This window comes from Glycine soja, chromosome 10, assembly GCF_004193775.1.
Source record: "Glycine soja cultivar W05 chromosome 10, ASM419377v2, whole genome shotgun sequence".
Classification (NCBI taxonomy): Eukaryota; Viridiplantae; Streptophyta; class Magnoliopsida; order Fabales; family Fabaceae; genus Glycine; species Glycine soja.
This window is the reverse complement of record NC_041011.1, coordinates 39971962-39994798: the sequence shown is the minus strand read 5'-3', so window position 1 is coordinate 39994798 and position 22837 is coordinate 39971962. Positions and strand designations below refer to the sequence as shown.

The following is a 22837-nucleotide window of genomic DNA, read 5'->3' as shown; positions in this document are numbered from 1 at the left end:
AAGAACAAAAGGTTTAGCAATGACAAAAATCGGATAGCAAACAATTCGAAAAACTAAGCAATTTTTAAAAAACGCACAGCAAATGTGGAACGAGAGTGCCTATTTAAAGCTGATGATCTCGCCATTGACAATGGCTATTCCAAGGGAAACTCCTCAGTGCTACTGACTATTCCAACTCCAACGCAATTCGTCAGTTCCACTTGCTATTACAACCTGAAAAAGCTGCTTCTCCTGCAACGCGTGCCTGCTTGGAAAACCTCCCCTAGCTCAACTCGCCAGTCAATCTGGCGAGTCCCATGCAGTTCAAATCGCGAATGACGAGACCAATGCCACATATCAACGTCAGCCCAAAGCTCCAATGGGACTAGCCATTTGCATGTAAAAAATAGCCCCATGCACTCAAAACAACATCATTTGGAGAAATAATTTCGAAAAAGAGCCCCTCTCGAAAAATTTGCCGGCTCTTGCGGTAAATTGGCCAGGTCTTATTAAAAAAATATTAAAAGAAAATATATAAAATTTTCTCGCGGGTAAATCGGTTAGGTCTTATAAAAAAATATCAAATGGAAAAAAATATAAAATCTTCTCGCGTCACGGATTAATGATTTAATTTTTAAACTAATGATTATGAATTTATTATTATTTATTATTTAATTGAATAAAATAATTGCCCGTCTCATTCTCCGTCTATTTTCTTCTTCTAATATTTGCATCCAACAACTAATGCTGACAACTTAAAAAAAAATATAAATACCAAAACTGACTATTGAGTCAAGCATAAGGCAAAACAGAGCTGCTACAATCTGCAAAAAAAAATTCTATCGAATTGGTTCCAACTGCAGTTGGTGAGTTTCTCTTTTTTCTCTTCTTTTCTTCTACTGTTCTGTTATTATTTTTGTTTTTTTTCTCCCTTTCGTTTTCTCAAAGTTTAGTCTCTTTTTTCCGCTGCATGCTTTGTTTTGCTTATCATATTCATAAAAAGAAAAAAGGGAAAAGCAACCGCACCGAACTTCTTCTTTTTATTCATTTATGATTTTTTTTTATGTTCCTTTTCTGAACTTGTCTCCAACGGGGATGCAAGGAAACACGATGTTTTCTCAAAATCACCGTGAAATATGTTGGTTTCTTCAGTCGCAAATGAACACACCGTAAGAACATTGTTGGTTTAAAAATCACTTACCTTTACCCAACTAATACACTTGAAAAACATAAAAAGTTTGTTTAAAAAGATAAATATAACATAAATGTGATATTTTATCATATGGTACTCATATTTTATTTAATTAGAATCTTTCTGTTTATGTGAATACGGTCTTTCCCGTGTCCTATATTTTAGACATTGGTCATATTGAAGTTTTCGTGCTTCATTTAGAGTCTAGAGATTAGATGATCTGATGAATGCATGGAATTAAGAATCATTAGGTGTATGCCTGTAATTTTCGAACCTCAAATAGTTATCTAACGCGTTGCTGCTATGATTACAGTTTTGACCAGGGATGAGTTTGAAGGAGAATGTAGCTAAGACAGGCAACACTGAGGACAATGCTAGTCAAATGTGGACCTTATGCAAACATGCTTTCTATGATTTAACTCATGTTTCTCCGGTGGTGTTTCTGTTCCTGCTGAAAGAATGTTATTATTATGGTATGAATTCTTCTCCTTTCAATGCCAATAATTGTTGTCTGAAATGAGATCATACGATGACGAGTGCTAAGTGTTTGCCGAAATGGTTCAATTGACCTTTCTGGTAGTTTGTTTTTCTTTAAGTAAACATCATTTGCCCAGATAAACTGGACATCAATGCTTATTTTCAAGGTTTTAAATTAATGCCACGGTTGTGGTTTTGTTGCAATCATTGACATTGTAGAAAATTGTGGGCTTATAATTCTTCAGTTAAATTCTTTCCCTCATGTTTCAAGATATTAATGGTCATCCAAAATCTTTGAGGGCTTAGAATTATTCAGTCAAACTCTTTCCCTCATGTTCCCAGATATTAATGGTCATCTAAAATTTGTCCAAAATCTCACTCTTCCTTGTCGTAAATATTTATGTTGAATGAAAGATTGAAATGATCAGCATTGTTAATTATGTAGTTTCCCAAAACTATTTATTTTGGAGGGTGAGCATTTCATTCAATGTTCTGATGTCAGAGATTTTATATCCTATTATATCTTTTAGGTTACATATGTGGTATCCTCCTCAATATGTTATTGCCCATGTGTGGCAATTTTTGTGTGTAGAAAATGATTTTGGAACCAATTATCTCTTTTCAGGGTCTAAAAATATGCTGAAAATTTATTATTTGAAATGCCCATAACTGTCAATTTTATAGACCTATTTTTTTATCAGATCTGATAAATGAGTCCTTGATCAAGTTAGTAACGTATTTTTTCAAATAAGATATCTAACATCTTTGTTGCAATGGCAATTGAAGATTATTCATTACGCGTGCTTCTGTCTCATTAATGTACATCTTGTTTCTTTCTATTTTCAATGTTGTTTCTCTTCAAATGCCATTGCATAGGCACATGTAAGGCATCAACAAAATTCCGAGCCCTTCAACATCAAGTACATCTTGTTCTTAGTAATGATCCAAAACCCGAACCAGCAACTTTTATTGTTCAGTGCATGTATGTCTCTCCATTATTTGAAGATCATAGTCAAGGATTTACTCATCTGATAATATCTGCTCTTCGCCGATTCCTGAAAAGATCAACAACCACTACAGAAGACTCATTGGAGGTGAAAGACCTAGTTGCCCATCTACTTGTAGATATTATTTGGGGCCAGATCGATCATGATGAAAAGATTGTCCTGAAGCTACTCGAGATTTTTGATGTAAAACTAACAAATGTTGAGAAAGCAATGTGTCAAATTAAGGAAAAACATGATTTAAGTTGTGGTACAGCAAAAGAATTTGTTGAACAGTATATTGTTGAGTTGGTAAAATCCCAGTTGTACATGACAGCTGTCACTTTAATAGAGCAATTCTCTGTCTACCAGTATGGCCAGTCTTTTCTCCTTGATATGATACAGAGTAATCAATTCAAAGCCGCAGAGAAGTGGGCAACATTTATGGGGAAACAAATGCTATCCACACTTGTAGAGGAGTTCATTGAGAGGAACATGCTAAAGAATGCCCATGAGATTATAAAGAAAAATAATCTAAAGCAGGATTTTCCTGATGTATACAAAAGGTGTAAAGAAAGGTAATTGATTTGTACTGGTTGACATGGTGAGGATTTTCTATTGCTGTTTGATTGTTCAGAGAATCTTAAATCCAATTCCACAACCCCTTACCTTTTCTAATTTCTTATTTACAAGATTACCTTATTGATTTGCAGCTCACTAAAAAACTTGGCAGAAAAAGGATGCTGGGAGGTTGCTGAGGCAAGAATAAACAATGATAGACAGCTTATGGAATATCTGGTTAGTAGTCATTTTCATCTCTTTGATAATAACTGTCATTCTATATGTACATACCCTGAGTTGAATAGGTGTACACCACTGGAAACTCTGTAAAATAGCAAATATTTACTTTTTAAACTACGTCCTTTATAGTATTGTACTGATTAGTGTGACCATTGTATTGATTCTCCTGTTAGATAAAATAATTAGGAAGCCAAAAAATAACAAACATAGCAGTGGTATAATTTCACCTAGAATTAAAACACAAAAAATGTTTATATAATAATCAATTAATACAAAACATAAAATGTAATAGTAGAAGAGTTTATAAGAGCCTGGGTTGAAGTGCACTATGCGCTAGAGAAAACGGCCCTCTGCAATGGTAGTAAATTAATATGCATGTGCTCCTCTCCCAAAATACGACAACCCATTGATTCAATAGAGTGCAGCGAAAGGATCCCGAACCAAAGAACACCATGCTCCATAACATATAATAATGGAATTTTATATTGAAAGAGAAGAGTTTTTTAAATATCCGTGAAGGAAAAACTGGGTACATAATTTTACTACTCAGTATGTTGTGCTACTTCCCTTCTAACAGCAAGCAACACACTATATATAGGAAGAGTTTAGGAGGAGTGCCGCTCACAAAACAACCCCAACGTGTTGCAACAAACAACCTCAACTTGCAGCAACAGATTACTAACAAACTTAATAAAACCTTCAACGTGCACCAAAGCCTCCAACAGATAGAAAATCAAAGATATAGTCAATAGAATTCCTACAAAAACAGGAATAAGAATATAACAAACGATAGTGGTCAGATTTTATATCTTTAAGATAAAACTGATTAAAAAGATATTTTTGACTTTAATTTTAAATTATAATGAAAATATTTTCCAACATCTCCTTGATTTTGAATTTTGATTTCTTTGCTATGTTGGTTGTGTTGTTTACAAAAGACACTTAGACAATCTGTTTCCTATTCCGCTTTAGTTGCATGGTGTTTTCAGCAGTACTTGTTAGACAACCTTCAGGTGTCTTCATTAGCTTTATTTAACTTTATTAACTTTATATTTGTCAACTTATTCCTCATGAAAACCAGAACAAACATTTCATTGTGTTACTCTTCTCTTAATATTTAATGGGTGATTTGGGCCATGTGAGTAACCAGTGCTGCAAAATATGTTTAAAGTATATTTCCTAAATATTGGATGATCTATACATTGTTTAAAATTGTTTTTGCAAAGGTAAGAATATTTCTCAGTGAGTTTTTAAATCACTGCTAGTCTGTTGATAATTGAAGTATTGAACCCATTGCTTAAAGACAAGGGGTTTCAGGTGGTACACTCATACTTGTTTGTTATAAACTGATGGATGGTGTAAATTACAAGGCTAGGGGTCGCCTCCCAGAATATATGATTGGTTTTTTTTACCAGCTCTCTAACTTAATATATCAGTCACATAATACATAGGCACCCTAAGCATAATTTTGCTTGGTTATTAGGCACCATCCACGCTGCTGCTATTAGAATTGCTTAGAGTGGATATATTAAAAAGAAGACTGAAGATTTTCAAATTCAAGACAGGGAGGCTTCATGAGCCCATTATGCCCAGTTTTGAGTGGGATTGAACAGTGTGAAGTGCCCAGGATGTATTATTAAAGCATCAGCTGCTCAATTGGAAATTGTGACAGTTTCATTTAAAGTTGATACAGAACATAGGCTTATGAGCAAAATATTAACACTCTGGTTCTCCATTATATTGAAATGAAGATGTAATAAGGTTTATAATATTTTTATTTATTTATGTTTTTGAAAAAAATGATGCTTGTTGAATGTTAGTTTTTCTCGACAATTTTGGCCTTATAGCCCCAGTAAAATTTTCAAATGTGTATATAGTATAATCTTTTAATTTTACTTGTTCAAGGTTTATTTGGCAATGGAAGCTGGATACATGGAGAAAGTTGATGAACTGTGTGATCGGTACTCCCTATCCAGGTTTTTGGACATCAATGGTAAGCCAGCTTGTTGTGACCAAGGAGAAAATAATTCTAATTAACACAAATTGTGTACCCATTAAGATTGCTGGTTGCTTATTCTTCTTTTACTTCAAATAGTTCTCTTTTTTTCCTGTTATTTTCTATTTTTTTTTTCTTGTATCCCTGAAATTTCTTATTGCCTTTGTTACCATCTCGCTTACATTGATGTTGTTACCATTTTCTTTTATTTACTTTATTATGTAAAGTGTCTATTCTCTGCGATTTATTCTCCAGATGACAAACACAAAACTGCTTTATTTCCTGCAGTACCTGAAACAAGTAATCTGCAAGGGCATTATTTAAATCTTGATGAATTATTGGTTGAAAGCATCATTTGGGTTGATGAAGTTGAAGGTTTGCTTGATGCAACAAGGCATATTGAGGGTTTTAAAGTTATAGGTCTTGACTGTGAATGGAAACCCAATTATATAAAAGGCAGCAAACCAAACAAGGTAAATAAAATGATCTTCCTGATAGATTAATGTTTCTCCGTACATCTTTCTAAGTTTATTTAAAGTTATAGGTCTTGTTGAATCGTTTCGAGCTATGCATGTCACTGATCAGAAGCTGAACTCTTGATTCTCTCTTTTCCTTTCCTCCTTGAATTTCCATGTTTCAGGTTTCTATCATGCAGATTGCTTCTGAAGATTCGGCTTTTATCTTTGATCTGATAAAGTTACACAAAGAAGTGCCTGACATTTTAGATAACTGTCTATCTCGCATTTTGCTGTCACCTAGAATTCTAAAACTTGGTATGAAAATTCTAAATTCATTAGTCTTTGAATAGATTGACAAACCAAATTTTTTGTGGACAAGATTGATCCATAACTTCTGTAATATGATTATTTTGACCTGAATGAGATTGCTACTATTAATGGGCTGTGATAAGTAGTATCTTCTTACAATTGTAAGCAAAAATGCTCAAGACAGATGAAGCACTTAGTGTTTTTTATAAATCTCAACTAGTAACCAAACTGCCCAATGGCTTGTATTTTCAGGCTATAATTTCCAATGCGATGCAAAGCAACTTGCTTATTCGTATGAAGAGTTGAGATGTTTCAAGAACTATGAAATGTTGCTGGACATCCAGAATGTTTTTAAAGAACCTCGGGGTGGTTTGGCTGGGCTTACAGAGGTACTGTATGTATTAATGTTTCTTTTAGTGTTCATGTCTCCTTTTAAGTAGTTTTGATATTTAAAAGGGATAATTATCAAAACCCCTGGTTTTTCCATGTTAGTTTATTTTGACAAAACCGGTGTTTTTATTGGTAAATCAGAAAATACTGGGAGCTAGTTTAAACAAGACAAGACGAAACAGCAATTGGGAGCAAAGACCTTTAACTCCACATCAAGTAATAGCTCCCCTTTCTTCTTTGCTATCCATTAATGCTAAACTTTTCTGATTATGCATTTGAGACATTTGCTTGGGGAACTTGAGTTTTTGAATAATTCCTAGTATGCTAGGTCTTGCAATCCATACATGCCTGCTGAATACGAAGAGCAACACATTTGAACCAAGTCATTCAGTTATCTAACGCGGTTCTATATGTGCAGTTAGAATACGCTGCTCTGGATGCTGTTGTACTTGTTCACATATTCCGCCATCTTCCTTGTCAAGGACATAATAAAGATAAATCTGAGTGGAAGTCTTGCATCGTATGTGACTATATACCTTTTTTTTCTGCCTAGTCCACTAACCTTTCCTGTATTGCAAATTCTTTGTTCTAACATACTTATTGATTTTTACTGTTTTTTAACTACCCTCCAGGTGTCCCTCACCGAAAACGCCAAGAAATTCAAGAAATGTGTACCAAAGATTGTAGACACTTGACAAGGAGACCAGCAAGCATTGATTTCTGATGAATTGAGATCGAATTTTTTAACTGATTGCATGTGTATATGGAAAAGTTCCTATAGAAAAATAAGAAATTTTCAAGAGGTAAATGATAATTAATTTCATTGAATATTTTCTTTTTCTTTTTTTGTATATGACATACAATTTGAAATTTGGCATTTTGTACATGCTATATTTACTAGCTGCAATTACAGTTGTATAGGGTGATACCCAAAATTAGCGCGATAAACTTATATGTAGTTTTTTTTAAAGAGAAACTATATATAGTTTTCTTTTTTGAACCAAGAAATTGTATATAGTGGAGGGTGATGAACATGGCTAAATTTAGACTGACCAATTTACCTCCATTCACCTCTGATCTCTCCTTTCTTCTCTACCATGAAATCATATATAAAACACAATTCATAGCATTTCAAGACTCTTGAATTCCAATATCCTTTCTTTCTCTCTATCTAACCAAGTTAAAGATTCATAATAAAGGGAGAGAGAGATAGAGGGACAATCAAACGCCAATACATATATAGAAGGAAAATATAAAACCTGGATAGAATTTTGAGATTTAAGAATTGATTATCATATCCAATCAAATCATATAGATGGAAGTGATCCAGCAACGTCAGGCTCAATCATTCTGTGTAGGGACGAGACAGATCCAACTACATGAAGTGCAACGGAGAACCATACATGACAACCGAATGAGGATACAAAGGAACAGGGACAGGGCATCTACTAATTATAAGCCATCTCCAAGGAGTGAACGAAAACCCAATAATGAATCGCGATGGAATCACGACGAGACCAAGAGAAAGCGCAGAGTGGCCAAATACCAGCTTTACGAAACCCAAGGCAAGGCCAAGTCTTCTCTTAAGGAAGGATTTCGCAGTATTAAGGTCACGTACATGAAGATCGTCGCCAATTTTTAGCTATAATGCATTGGAATGTGTCATCTTTATATTACGTTACTTGTATTGTATATGTGAGGGAACCTTCCTCGTGGTTTCAATCCGGTGAATGCGCTTTCGAGAGTTTGCTATACATGTACAGATTCTTGCTTTGCATGTTTGCTTTTTTCTAGGATAAATATGGGTTGCGTTTCTTTCTTTCTTGCATTAGTTCCATCTTGTAAAATCTTATCTTTTTCCCCTCTTTCAGTGGTGACATCTAGCGAAATGGTTTCATCTTTCCATTTCCAGTATCACCCTCAAACCGTTTCTTGGTGTCCTCGAAAGCTTGGAACAATGAGATTCTATACATTTTTTTTCTTCTTGTTTTTTGACTTGAGATTCAAGACCAGGTTACGTAAACAAACTGATGTTTCTTAATTGATTTTTTTATGACTGATTGTCGCAACCAGGGTCGAGAGAGGACATCGAAAACCGATCTAAAAATTGAAGAGTCATCACCATAGTTTATTACAAGGAAAATTATGAAAAAAATCTTTTTGAAAAAAAAAATTTGAAATCAAATTTGAGTTCACCATTACTACTTCTCAAGTCGGTTATCTCTAATTAATTAAGCAAATCAATTTTTTTATTATTTTTGAAAAAGAGAATTAATTTTTATTATTTTTTTATGATTATTAAATATAGGATTTTTAAATTGTCACCATCCATACGTCGCGAGATATAAAATTGACATGGGTATACACCCAAGTCAATTCTTAGAAGCAAATCAATTTATTATGGTTTAATATCTTTATTTTAGATGGAAAGTTTAAAACATGTCATAATGTGTTTAAAACCTTAGAACTAAAAGGATGTGACATCCAATTAACTCTTTTCTATTATCATTAGTAACTTATTTGTTTTTATTAAATCATGGAACTATTATAATTATTATAATAAGCACCCGTTAAATTAAAAACAAAAATAAAAAAAATTGTTCATAAATTAAATTATTCTTCAACTATTTATTTATTTATTTATTTTAATAAATGGATGAAGAAAGCTTTGATATTTTTTGAAAGAAGTCTATCAAGGAGTTAAGGAATTAGTTCTAACTAACAAACAGAATTTTTTATCAATTAACTCTTAAACTATTTACCCTTTTTATTAAAAGAGGAACAAATGAAGAAGCAAATAACTAAAGGAACAGTTATTCAACGCTAAAAGGAAAGTGAATTTTCTAGATGGAAGGTTTCTATTACAGAATATGTACATAAAAGGAAAAGAATTAAAAGTCATGAAATATTGTGAAACAAGAATCTTATAAATATACTAACAATTAGACATTGAGCTTTCAAAAATGCTTTGGCATGAGAAAATATTCAATTCATGATATGCAGCAAATGAATGGCAGTCTAAGAGCAAAAGCTATATGATAACATATCCAAAAACAAAGAAAAGGAAAAAAGGGTCCATGACAGCATGACAACAGTGGCAAATTTGCTTCACATCAATTACAGCACCACAAGTCCTCTTTTCGTTTTTGGACTAACATGAACTGACAGCACTTTTATATCAATCTCTGCATATACATATTCCGGTTTAAACTAAAAGTACCAAGAGCTAAACTCCTAACAAGAATTAACAGCCATGAATAGATCACCAAGACTAAAGAACAAGGAGTTACTCAACAGTGTATGCATTTTATTGAACCGATGAGATAACTCAAGCACGCAAATAATATATACAAACTTAGCACGAGATCATCGAGCTTTGACAGAACAAGAAACAATCTTGAAGAGCTAAAATTTGGTAAATACATCAGTTTAGGCATTTTATCGAGCAACTAATTAGGGAGAACAATATAAAACATATACCAACAAACAAGCAAAATTATTAAACCAGTAACAGCTCAAAGCTCATAACAGGAAGGATAATTCAGGGAACATCAAAAGAGAACATATTCCTTACACAGTGAATGCACAATGAAACTTACACAAGTGATTAAGATGAATTACTGAATCGAAGGTTTTCTTCCATTAAGAGTTCGGCGCCCGATTATAAGCTGAGTTCTTCAAGAAGAGAAAATTACACCAATTCCTCTCCTCACAATTCCCTTTTGCCCTTTTTTACAGAAAACTCTCAGGAATACTAAACCCCCAGTAGCAACAAGAAAAATCCCCTCATATTTGAAGTCCTCCTCGCCTAAGTAATCCCTCTCTAGTTTCAGTGGCTCCCTTTTTATTGTTGGTGTCTTCCTCTCTTCCATGAACCAAGTGTCATAGTTGACTACAGGAGGGTCTTGTGTGTGGCAGTTTCTAATCAACTTCATTTTCCATTTAAGGTCTTCTTCAGTTGCCATGCCTTCTTGCTTCTTCCCATACACTGCTTTGTAATCGAAAATGGTACTGAGTGACTCTCTTTGATGGTCGCTTGGCTTGTGTTTTAGGTGTGTAGTGTGATGGAGAGGTGCTGGGTATTTGGACTTTGGAGGTTGTGAAGGATGAACGTTGGACAAAGAAGATAAAGATTTAAACATTGGATGCTGACACCGATACTCATTGATGTTCCTTGGATTCAGGTAAGTGTAGACATTTTATGGGTGAGACAAAATAATAGATAAAGATTCTTATATATAAGTATTTGAAAATATAATATATATTATATAAAATAATAAACTTATAATTTTATAAAAAAAAACATACATTTTAATTAATTGAAAAATATGGCTTTAATAAATATAAAAAAGATGTATCACAATTTTTTATTTAATTTTACTATAATATCTTCTATCATTTAATTTACTTTCCGATAAAATTACCCCCCACTCATTAATATCTATGTATAAACTATAAAGTTACATCTAAAAAGAAAGAAAAAAGATATATACAGATGATATATGATTTTTTTTATCATGCAACTTTTTTTCTTATATCTCTTTCTTCATTTTTATTTTCTTTTTCTTTCTATTTCTTCGTGATCATATATCATATTACAGCTCACACCTCTCTCTCTCTCTCATTTTCTTATTTTTCTTACTAGATACACCTCTCATAAAATATACAACCAACATTCAATAACTTTTTAAGGTCTTTCTTTGTTTTCCTAGTGTTTCTTAATAATAAAAAAATTAAAGAAACATTATTTCACTATTTGAAGCAGATAATGTATTATTTTATCACAATTAATTTGAAGAATAATAATAATACGACCTCGTTTTACTGTTTAAGCAGCAAAGTCCGCGTCCCCAACCTTGTCTTAAACCCGGGAGGGAGCAGAAGCATAAGAGCGCAAAGTAGAATTGAAAGCAGAAAAAAGCGCGGGAATCGAAATGGGAAGCAGTAGCAGGAAGAAGAACCAAGATCTGGAGTTGGAGAAAGTTCGCTTAATCAGTTTAGCCCTCGAATTTGGCTTCGACGAATCCTCCGCCAACAAATGCCTCGACCGTCTCATCGCTCTCTACGGTTCGTACGATACCCACACTTTACCAATTCCGTTTCCCTTTTTTCAAATTCACGCAATGCAATTCGATGCTTTCATTCTCTTCAGGCGAAGACGGTCGCGATTTCATCACCGTCGAGCACTGCGGCGACGATTTTCTCGCGGCGCTGGCGGAGTCGATGCAGACCGAGGATTGGGATGACCAGCAGGAAATGGAGTCGCAAGCGTGTGGAACATTGACGCACGTACTCGACAAAACCGTTGACACGTGTGCCGATGCAGATAATGACGATGCTTCGAGAAGCTTCTTCGTTGACATTGTTGACGACTCGCCTCAACCGCAGAGACGCAAAGGCAAAAGCCACACTAATGTAGTGGAGTTGGATTCGAGTGACGACGAGGATATGCACTGTAGTGTTTCGAGGGAAAAACCTACGGTAACACAATAATTTGATTTTATTATTATTTGCTAAGATACTTCGAAATCGCAGTGACTAAAATTTCTTCGAGTTCAGATTGTTTTCCTTAGTTATTTTGGAGTGTTATGAAATCTCTGACTCACAGTTCAATAGAATGCTGAATATGCGAGATTTGGATGTGTACATGCATAAATAACAGTGGATTAAACAAATAAAGTGGATAGGGAAGGAATATTGATGCGGAGGAAATAAAAAAAAGTGGGAAGAGGAATGATAGTGAGCTTTCTAAAACTACATCACAGAGTGATGTGTACATTTGATGCTGATTAACTCAAATCCTTGTGAACAAGATTAAAGCTATACCATTCTTTTATAAGTGAGAAAAATGCACTTAAATGGACATAAAATTATTATGGGTCTGCATATACACTCTAATGCTTAAATGTTAGGCTTCTTCGAAAGCCAAAACCTTGAACACCGATTATTAAATGATCAGGAATAAAACGAAATTAACAAAATAGGAAGTGATGTAACTCAAAAAACAATATGGCACTAATAAAAAATTGCAAGGACAGTTTCTTCGATGGTTGGGGCCTTGAGAGCTTTTCACCCACCCTTCTTTCTTAGGTAATCAACTAAAACTATTGCATGGTTCTGAAACAGTTGATTATTTTGGAGGGCAATAATAATAGGTAAAGATTTCCTGTGATTATTTGTAGTTCTATTATATTTTCTTTTCCGTAGTTACATTTTCTGGTATATAAGACCGAGACCATGATGAGAGACTATACTGAAATAATTACTATATGTTGTAGGATTACAGAAGTGGCATTACTCAAGGGTCAGTTTCATCAACTTCCAGCAAAATGCAATCCTCCTTTGCATCAAGGGATACAAGCAGTAGTCCCACTTATGAAGAATTGCAAGCACTAGATGATATTGAACTGGCCAATGTTGTTATCTTTGGTAATAGGACGTTTCGACCATTGCAGCATCAAGCATGTAAAGCAGCTTTGGCAAAGCAAGATTCTTTTATTCTTATGCCTACTGGGGGCGGTAAATCTCTTTGCTATCAGGTCAGTTCTTTCTTGTAATCCCTTTTTTGTTTTTTCTCTGTTTATTTTTTGGCCATATTCTTCTAAGCAATTAATATGGATGGTGGTTATGTTCTTCTGAAGAAACTATTTGCTCAAAAGTGATAAAGATCTAGAATGTGTCAAATGATTGTGTATGCTGACTGTCCCTCTTTTATTCATTATTCAATGGGTAGTTCCAAACCATGCTTTGTACACAGAGCTTCCATTGATAGGTGAAATATTATTTGTCATCCTATAATTTGTGCTTCTGAACACGTTTGCCTTACCTTGTGCTTACAGCTTCCAGCTACTCTTCAACCAGGTGTTACAGTAGTTGTATCTCCATTACTTTCACTCATTCAGGACCAGATTATAACACTAAACCTCAAGTTCGGAATACCTTCTACTTTCTTAAATTCTCAACAAACTGCTTCCCAGGTCACAGCTGTGCTCCAAGAGCTAAGGTGAAATTCACTTCTTTATGTATTCTTATCTATCATGTTCTGTTTGATAATTTACCCATGAGAATAGTGTAGTAATACTGTAATGCACTAATTCTACTATCATTTCTTTCTTTTCTTTTGAAAAAAATCTTCCAGCTTACTGACTGTTTTAATGTTTAAATTGTTCTTACATTAGTCTTCTTGTATCCAGAAAAGACAAACCATCATGCAAACTTTTGTATGTGACACCTGAGAGAATTGCTGGCAACCAATCGTTTCTTGAGATTCTAAAATTCATGCATCAGAAGGTAAAGTTTTCTTGATTTGAGTAGAATTTTTTGAAATCATTGTGGCAGAGCAGTAGATTTTGAAGTATATTTTGTTGGTTTTCCCTCTTACTTAAATCGCAGGGACAGCTAGCAGGTTTTGTTGTTGATGAGGCACATTGTGTTAGGTATGCCTTGTTCTTTTTGTGTACAATCCCAATAATCATTTTTTATCAATGACTACAATGTTAGATTCCATTTTAAAGACATTAATTAAAGTTGCCCAATAGATATATAAGTTGCACTCCACAAATGCTTGCTAGAACAGGTGATCCCTACCAGAATAGGCGATTCACAAAGATGGGCTATAGGCTCTAATGCCATGTTAGATTCCATCTTAAAACCAATTTGCTTTAAGATGGAAGCTAACATACAATTGTATGAAACTCTGAAACATAACATTACCATTGATCACACATTCTTAAAGCTGCACTGCCCTATAATGTATAGTGGCCAACTTTATACAATGACCTACTTATATGGAGTGCAATGAATGGAATGATTGTAATGAGACAATTTGTATGTTCACAATGCAGCCAATATCACAACAACAATGTTAATGCATCAGTTTATTCAATCAATACGAAGATTCAATGGTAATTCACAATTCAATCAATAGAAATCAAGATAATGACCCACTCAATCAATTTTCACATTTAAATGTAAGAAATGAAAAAGTTAGGGTTTAAGAAAGACTGCACAAGAGATTTTGGTTTATTCTTTACCACTGAGTGAGAGCTACATTTGGTCCCCAATCCAAAATTTGGTTTTCCATTAAGTCACCTTAGTACAATCAACCGATCAAGAGACCTCATTTGATGCTTCAGGATGAATTGATTCTCCAAAAATCAAGTCTTTGAGTTTCAATTTTGGCAGAGTTGTGTGGCCAGAGTTGGCACTGTAGGTCTTGGTTCATGCAAAAAATGGACAGGTTGTATGGGATCTATGATGATGGTTAGTTGATACTTGAGAGTAGTTTGAGTTGGGGAATGGTTATAGATGTTTAAGCTAAGAAAATTATAAGCATACTAAACAGCCTTAGCTGTATTGTTTTAAGGTTTTAATTGTGGCTTTTAGCTTCTTAGTAAGATGAAAAAAATAGGTCAAACTCAAACTTTGGTGTGCAAGCAGAACTTAAAATTGGCAACTTCAACAGGGGATGGAGTTTTTAAAGCTATGTGATTTTTGTTAACAAGAGATATCAAATTATCTACTATTCACTCGTTACAATTAAATTGAAAATTATGCTTTCCAGCCAATGGGGACATGATTTTCGGCCTGATTATCGGGGATTGGGATCTCTTAAGCTACACTTTCCAGATGTACCTGTCATGGCATTGACTGCCACTGCAACGCATGCTGTTCGTGAGGTAATCAGAATATCAAATCACTATGATGAACAGTTCTATTGAGTATCTGCCCCCCCCTCCCCTTCACCTTTAAATGGTTTTTATTTTTCAGGACATATTGAAGGCTTTAAGAATTCCCCATGCACTTGTTCTTGAAAGAAGCTTTGACAGACCAAATTTGAAATATGAAGTGATTGCTAAGACAAAGGAGCCACTAAAGCAGCTAGGACAGTTACTAATTGATCGCTTCAGGAATCAATGTGGAATTGTTTACTGCCTTTCAAAAAGTGAATGTGTTGAGGTCTCCAAATTTTTGAATGAGAAATGCAAGATCAAAACAGTGTATTATCATGCTGGCTTGGCTGCCCGACAGAGAGTAGCCGTTCAAAAAAAATGGTATGATGGAGAGGTCCATATTGTATGTGCAACTATTGCTTTTGGAATGGGGATAGACAAACCTGATGTTGTAAGTTGTGCTACATCTTAAAATTATAATAATTCTGTTATCATTCACAATTTCATGATCAACTTTGTTTAGGAATTTTACACTTCAAGAAAGAAATTACATCCTTCTCTGTAGATAATTCCATGACTTGATAGTTGATACTTATTGATCACCAGTCTGCTGACTAAGAAATGCCTGGGACAACCTTTTTGTAAAGCCACATCATTACCAAAAACCTTCATCTCAAACTCTGAATTTTACACAGGAAGTTCTTTTCCAAGCCATTTTTCCTTGATTGAGTTAACTAAATTTCAAATAAAAATGATAATTCCTACAATTATTCAAATTCCTAGTGATCATCTTATAATCTTATTCTTATCCATCCTGTCCAAGTGCATAAGTTGGAAGTATAAACCTACTGCCTTGTAAACTTAAATGTAATATGTATACGTTAGTGCAGAACTTGCTTGGCTAGGGAAAATGTAGACACTTGCAAATATAGGGATCAGTTCTAACAGCAAGAAGTTCTTATTGGTATCTTTAATTTATAGATTTTGTTACTCAAATATTCCTTTTTATTGTCATGTTTTCAGCGCTTTGTCATTCACAATACAATGTCAAAATCAATCGAAAGCTATTATCAAGAATCTGGAAGGGCTGGAAGAGATAATTTTCCTTCAGTTTGCATTGCCCTATACCAAAAGAAGGATTTTAGTAGAGTTGTATGCATGATAAGAAATGGCCAAGGATATAAAAAGGAAAGTTTTAAGACAGCAATGGCTCAAGCCAAAAAGATGCAAGAGTACTGTGAAATTAAGGTAATCAAGCTCCTTACATTTCAACATCTATTTGTTTTTTACTTTTTTCTCTCACATCTATAGTCAGTTTAATACCTTTGAAAATGGAGTTAAAAAAAAATAATGCATGAGTTCTCGATATAAGTTTTCATATAAAAATCATCCATAAATTGTTCACCCGTGTTTTTAACGGTGTAACAAACTGACGATTAGTGCAGAAAAGCGTTAATCCCCAAGACTTTATATTTTATCTTTGTTTGTATGGGTAGGCTGAATGCCGGAGACAAACTTTACTCAAACATTTTGGAGAATCTTTTGATAGAAAAGACTGCAAGTATGGATCTAGCCCCTGTGATAACTGTCTCAAGAATGTATTGTGAGTTGTTGCACGATCAATATCAAGTCTGGTACGCTCTAACCAACTCTCTGGACTTTGTGGAGCAGTACCTATTGCGTTTTTGCCCTTGGGATTTTATCTTTATGGTTTACCCGTGGAAAAGTCAAAATCTCTTTCTAGGTCATTATTTTTCAGATCTACAAAAAAGAGAAATGTTTATCCAAGATGTACCAAAATTTTGAAGGAAAAAAATTGATGGAACAATAAAAAAGAATTAAATTCACACAAAATTCTAATCTTGGTAAACTGGAAATTTCGTTCTATAGCTTCTTTTTTGGCCATGATCTTATTGGTCTAGAGTTAGCAATGGTTCCTTCTAGTTCGTTGAAGTACAAGGACTGGATAGTGGATACAGCTTCACCTGGAACAGCTGGACCTCCTCTCCATTTTTGAAGCGTCAAATTTTTTAAGAACTTGAAATATTTTCTCGGTCAATATGGGATGATTTTGGGAACACATTATGCTAATAAAGAGATTGATGGGGTTATACATTTTTATAATTTTAATTTCTGTTTTTCATTAGTTCAATGCTGAAAATAAGCATGATTCCAGTAATACTGTCTGTTCATGTTAATTTCATTCAACTTCTGATCTGAGGAATCCACCATACAAATCTTCTGGGGCCAGTAATGATGCTGAATTGAGAACTTGTGGACATCGAGTACATATGAATAAATGCATGCATTTATTTCTAACTGCAAGGGCACCACCGCTATTAAATGAAGAGTCCATTGAGCAAAGTGGATTCAATTCTGATGTACCATGAAAAATAAATTACATTATCGTATAAATGATTATCATAAATCATAATCACTGCATAATAAATTATGTTATCGTATAAATGATTATTGTAAACTGAGCTAATATAATTTGGTGATTAGAAGCCGACTTGTGTTTTTTGGTCATTGGAAATGTAAATTTATACTATTGGTTTTCTAAAGTGATACTTATTTAACGAACTTATCCTATTAAATTGTCAACTTGTAAATAATTTTATTCCTCAAAGTACTATCTTGTATTTCACCAAAAAAAAAGTACTATCTCGTATAGACCAAAACTTGACGGATAAAAATAATACAAGTTACTACTTCTAAGGATTAACTGTATTAATCTGGAAAACTTTAATAATAAACCAAATTTGAAGTTAAGACGATTTATCTAGTGAGAGGTGAAAGAGGGTTAGCCTTGACCATGCAAGCATCTTTATGAACGATTAAGAATAATTTTAAGTCTAAATTTGATAACTTCTATATAATTTTATATGATACACCTAATGTATTGAAAAATATTATTTGTACAATAATTCATACAACATATTACTATTTTATTTATATGACTAAGAATGAAAAGAATGAGATGTGTGTAATAAATGATGTAACGAAGATATAAAAGAGTTGTATAAATATTGTATGAGTTGTGTGAATAACACAACTCTAATGCATTTACGGAAGTTTGATTTGTCACGTGGAAAGATTAACCCAATTGGGATGAGATTAGGAAAATAAATGTTGAGAATTTTTTTTCTTCTGTATATGATGGTGACAATTAGAATAAAATTTAATACCTCAGTAAAACATATATACTGTCCAAATTCTTTACCAATAGACAAACTCTAGTGGGTTGTAGAGTAATCTTTGATAAAATACATATTTTCAACTATAAAATTTTATTACACACCTTTCGATATTGAAATATATGCATCCTGAGTCCAACTGCATGACCTGTAGTTCTTTACTGATTCTGATTCACATGTGATCGTGATCCATATAGTATGATAGTCCACTTCTATGTATGAAAGCTACTCAACCAAATATTTTGATATCTCATTTGCGTTGTACGATGCAAACTTAGTCAATAGAGTTTTATGAAATATGATTCTATGAATGTAATATTAATATAAGATTGACAAATCATATAAGGTCTAAAGGCGAATTGTAAGTTTCGTAAAAAGAAATTATTAAATAAAAGCACATGCGATGTATTCCCAAGCAGTCCCGATTTTTTATTCTTTGGTGTCTTCTTCATAACAAGAAACATTTTCAGCATGACGTCTTAACTACTTGCGTTTTTTTTTTTTTTTTTGCCAATTTCACCCTCACATAAATCTCCTCGATAGAAAACAAGTATAGAAGCTTGCTATAACTGGCGGAGCATGGGATGCTAAGACAAATGACATATTGGAAAAATGAACCTTAAAATAAGATAGTTCATAAATGGTGCTTTCACGTATATCTTGTTGGTTGTACTACTTGTAGAGGATATAATTCATAAACGTCTGTCGATTTTATTAGTCGTACTAAACTATATTTCTTTTGGTACCAATTGCACTAAAATATATTATAAACTAATCATTTTTTTATATTCTTTTCTTATAACAAATGAATCTAGTTAAATTTGTTAAACATCATTTGTAAATTATTATAAATTTTTTTATATTATTTTTTATTTTTATGGATAAATAAAAATATTCTTTTGTCTTGCTAGTTGTAAATTCCTTGATACCAATCAGATGTTGATTTCAAATAATACTGAACACGATCCTTTTAAGTAAGATATAAGATTTTTGTGCATAGAAAAATATAATTAGAATGAAAGATATATAAGGATAAATGCATTAGAGTTGTTAAGTAATCAACAAAATATATATATATATATATATATATATATATATATATATATATATATATATATATATATATATATATATACTCGATAGCGAAATTTTGTAAAATCAAAATAATAAAATTATTCGAGTAAAAAAACAGAGAAATAGCTTCTTTCTAGTGAAAATTAAAGAGACCAAAAACTTTTGTATGCATACTTTTGACACATTGTACTTTGCCTAACAGTATATACATTAGGTACAAATTAAAATTATTTCTGAACCGCAATAGCATTACAAATCAGCAACTCACCTGAAGTTTGATGATCAGTTGATCAATAAATTAGATTTTTTTACCCATTTACACCTTCTTTCTCCATAATATTTCTAAAGTACATTACTTTGTATTTTATTTCCCAAAATACATGAGTTTTGAGCTTCTTTGAGAAGTCAGGATTTGTCACCCCAACTTTTGTTGATTTTAATTATTTTTTATAATTTACATTTTATTTTTATTATTAAATTTGTTTTAATTTAAATTATTAAAATAATTTAAATATTATATTATATAAAAATATTTTTAATTGATTTTAAAAATAATTTTTTATTAAAATAATTTTTATTTGTTTATGAAAATAATGTTATTAAGTATAATTATTTTTTTTATATTATTTAATTTGTACAAGACTTAATTGATAATAAATTTTGTTCGATAATATTTAATTTATATAAAACTTTTGGAGAAATTAAAACTCTCAAATAACAATTGAAAATAATAAAATGAATTTGAAACATAATAAATAAAACATAATAAAACAAAAACAACTCAATGTAATAACAATAACAATTTAAACATGAAAATGAAAAAAGTAATCTTAGTTTGAAAGATGTTGTGCAGTGAACATGTCTTCTTGCAATAGTTGGATTATTGGTTTGTTAAAAATAGCTAAAATTATATTGGACAAAAACGCTTCCAATAGTTGGATTCTATTAGCACCTTTAACACATCTTTATTGGTTATCAACTCTATTATTTGATACTTGGTTAATTTTTCTGAATATTTTGTATGTCATGGCTGTCAAAAGAACAATTGTCTGACCAATTGTGATTCATGAATTTCATAAAGGGAATCCCTATAGGCGCAACTTCTTGATGACATCCTTGAGTTTTTCGATGCTACATCCTGAAGGAATTTGAAATCTTATTGGATTTATTCCAGTGAAGGAGTAACCTGAAAAATCGCATTGTCATGGTATTTTCCACTTGCCGTTGTAATAAAAAAATGTATCATGAGTAGGAGTGATGGTGTGTTAAAGTAGGTTGAATATACCATCGAGTGTTCTATTGATGATACATAATAATTCTATAGGGCCAACACATGAGTATTACTCATTGCACATTAACATTGTGCAAACATCATCATCATTTTCCAATTGTAGAGAATGAAAAAAAGATTGCTTACTTGCAACTATGGATGGTTGTCGATAGTAGATTTTATCCATAAATTGGTCATTGGTTAGTCTAAGGGTGTTGTGAATTCTACTGTTCAATGGATCAAAAGAACAATTTTCAAGAACTCGCATCGGTATTGGAGTAGGACATTGAAAATAAGCACTAGTTTGGTTGTGAATGATTGATCCATTTGGAAAAATGAATGTTAATCTCGAGTTGGAAATGATCTGAGTGCTTGTTTCTCCTAAGAATGTCATAGTATTGAGATTGAATATGGTTTGTGAAGGTATGTTATGCGCAAGTGTGTGACTATATTGAGGGTATTTTGTGTTATTTATAGTTGTTTGAAGCTTTGCCCCGTTGATGTTTATGGACACATGTCATTATTGTAATTTCGCTTTATCGATATAGTGCATAATACTGTGATTTTACCCTACTACTTAGTGCACCAGACCATCCATTATCACTTTGAGAATTGAATGCAAATTGTGAGTTGTCAAATCAATGTCAGTTTTGTTGGTGAAACATCTATTATTTTTTCAAAGACTTGGGTAAATTATAAAGTATTATCGATTTCGATTGTGATATTACCCTACTACTTGGTGCACCAGACCACCCATTATCACTTTGAAAATTGAATGCAATTTATGAGTTGTCAAATCAAGGTCAATTTTGTTGGTGAAAACATCTATTGTTTTTTTTTAGAAACTTGGGTAAATTAGAAAATGTTGTCAATTTCGACTTTGATTTTACTATACTACTTGGTGCACCAGACCGCCCATTATCACTTTGAGACTTGAATTTAAATTATGAGTTATCAAATCAATGTCAGTTTTGTTGATGAAACATATATTATTTTTTCAGAGACATGTGTAAATTGTAAAGTGTTGTCAATTTTGAATTTGATTTTACTCTACTACGTTGTGCTTCAAACGTCCATTAATATTATTTTCAAACTTGAATTTAAATTGTGAGTTGTCAATTCAATGTCAGTTTTTTTTGTAAATAATAGATAGTTGAGTTGTCATTTTTTTTTACCAAATTGTCAACATAAACTGAAACAAATGATTTATTTCATTAGTTAAATTAAGTACTACAAATAACAAACACGAAATGAAGTAGGCAATGTAAACTCACAATGGCTTAATGTTAAAGCACTGAACACCAACATGGCACACCATTGGATAATCTCAAAGCGGTAACAACACACGTATCATCCCCAGATTACCAACTTCGTTTGAATATTGGTTCGTGGGAAGGAGACATGTTGTATCCTCTCGGTCCGGAAGAGGAGTCACTATCACTACCATAGTTTTTGACCCAACAACTCTCGTATTCATATAACAGGTCGTCAACATTGGAGGTTGAGTCATGTTGGTTGTTTTGTGGGTTATTGTTGTCACAAATTGTGGCAAATAACTCCACAAATGGTAATGTTGGATTGTTGTAAAAAATGTTGAACATTTGTCAAACGTCAACTTCATCTCCCAGAATAAAAGATGTATATATATATGGTTGTCCTGGCTCAAATATGGGGCATCGAAAGCAGAATTCTTTGATATGTTGGTGTGGTTCAATGTTTATTTTTTGGTGAGCAAGTTCAAGCAATTGAGTAAGAGTTATAGCCTTGTTGACCATGAAATTTTTTGTGTTGTTACTAATGAAGGTGGTGACCTCATTAGTGTTGCAGATTTTACTATTGTTGTAAACATAAACATATGCAGTTAGGTGATACATTGTTGTAGGGGTTGAGGTGAATATTTGAAAGTTCTACGAATGTCTTCAACTGGTATTGGTATTTATCAATTTTTTCAATTGCAAGCAGGTATCCACTATTTACTCACATGCACAGGTAAATGACATGTGAGCATGTGGGAAACATACTTTTTTTTTTATTTTTTA

The 22837-nt window shown here is 32.9% G+C and overlaps 2 protein-coding genes across 6 annotated transcripts; both read left to right on the top strand.

Moving 5' to 3' along the window:
* Positions 1-759: 759 nt before the first annotated feature.
* On the top strand, positions 760-8411 carry LOC114369860. 4 transcript variants are annotated; one of them, XR_003657729.1, is made up of 12 exons: positions 760-845; positions 1485-1644; positions 2525-3209; positions 3345-3429; positions 5338-5425; positions 5717-5901; positions 6069-6201; positions 6448-6584; positions 6727-6801; positions 7004-7105; positions 7218-7388; positions 7944-8411. XR_003657729.1 is itself a non-coding variant. In XM_028327127.1 (11 exons), the coding sequence occupies exons 2-11, from the start codon at positions 1497-1499 to the stop codon at positions 7278-7280; spliced, it is 1701 nt and encodes a 566-aa protein (XP_028182928.1). In that variant the 5' UTR covers positions 760-845; positions 1485-1496; the 3' UTR covers positions 7281-8411. The 4 variants fall into 4 exon arrangements, 2 of the variants coding, with proteins under 2 accessions (XP_028182928.1, XP_028182929.1); XR_003657728.1 differs by having other exon boundaries at positions 7901-8411; XM_028327127.1 differs by having other exon boundaries at positions 7218-8411.
* Positions 8412-11425: 3014 nt separating this feature from the next.
* LOC114370223 (ATP-dependent DNA helicase Q-like 1) lies at positions 11426-17474 on the top strand. 2 transcript variants are annotated; one of them, XR_003657795.1, is made up of 10 exons: positions 11426-11652; positions 11738-12066; positions 12864-13124; positions 13425-13588; positions 13779-13875; positions 13978-14021; positions 15149-15263; positions 15355-15638; positions 16281-16505; positions 16754-17474. XR_003657795.1 is itself a non-coding variant. In XM_028327518.1 (10 exons), the coding sequence occupies exons 1-10, from the start codon at positions 11520-11522 to the stop codon at positions 16862-16864; spliced, it is 1833 nt and encodes a 610-aa protein (XP_028183319.1). In that variant the 5' UTR covers positions 11427-11519; the 3' UTR covers positions 16865-17474. The 2 variants fall into 2 exon arrangements, 1 of the variants encoding a protein (XP_028183319.1); XM_028327518.1 differs by having other exon boundaries at positions 11427-11652; positions 15355-15708.
* The last annotated feature ends 5363 nt before the right edge of the window (positions 17475-22837 follow it).

Bases quoted from the DNA above. Each gene is read 5' to 3' on its own strand.
- LOC114370223 (XM_028327518.1), top strand. From the start codon at position 11,520: ATGGGAAGCAGTAGCAGGAAGAAGAACCAAGATCTGGAGTTGGAGAAA. The intron at 15,709-16,280 runs GTAAGTTGTGCT...TCATGTTTTCAG, and splicing joins GGATAGACAAACCTGATGTT to CGCTTTGTCATTCACAATAC. The intron at 16,506-16,753 runs GTAATCAAGCTC...TTGTATGGGTAG, and splicing joins AAGAGTACTGTGAAATTAAG to GCTGAATGCCGGAGACAAAC.
- LOC114369860 (XM_028327127.1), top strand. From the start codon at position 1,497: ATGAGTTTGAAGGAGAATGTAGCTAAGACAGGCAACACTGAGGACAAT. The intron at 6,802-7,003 runs GTAATAGCTCCC...CTATATGTGCAG, and splicing joins GACCTTTAACTCCACATCAA to TTAGAATACGCTGCTCTGGA. The intron at 7,106-7,217 runs GTATGTGACTAT...ACTACCCTCCAG, and splicing joins CTGAGTGGAAGTCTTGCATC to GTGTCCCTCACCGAAAACGC.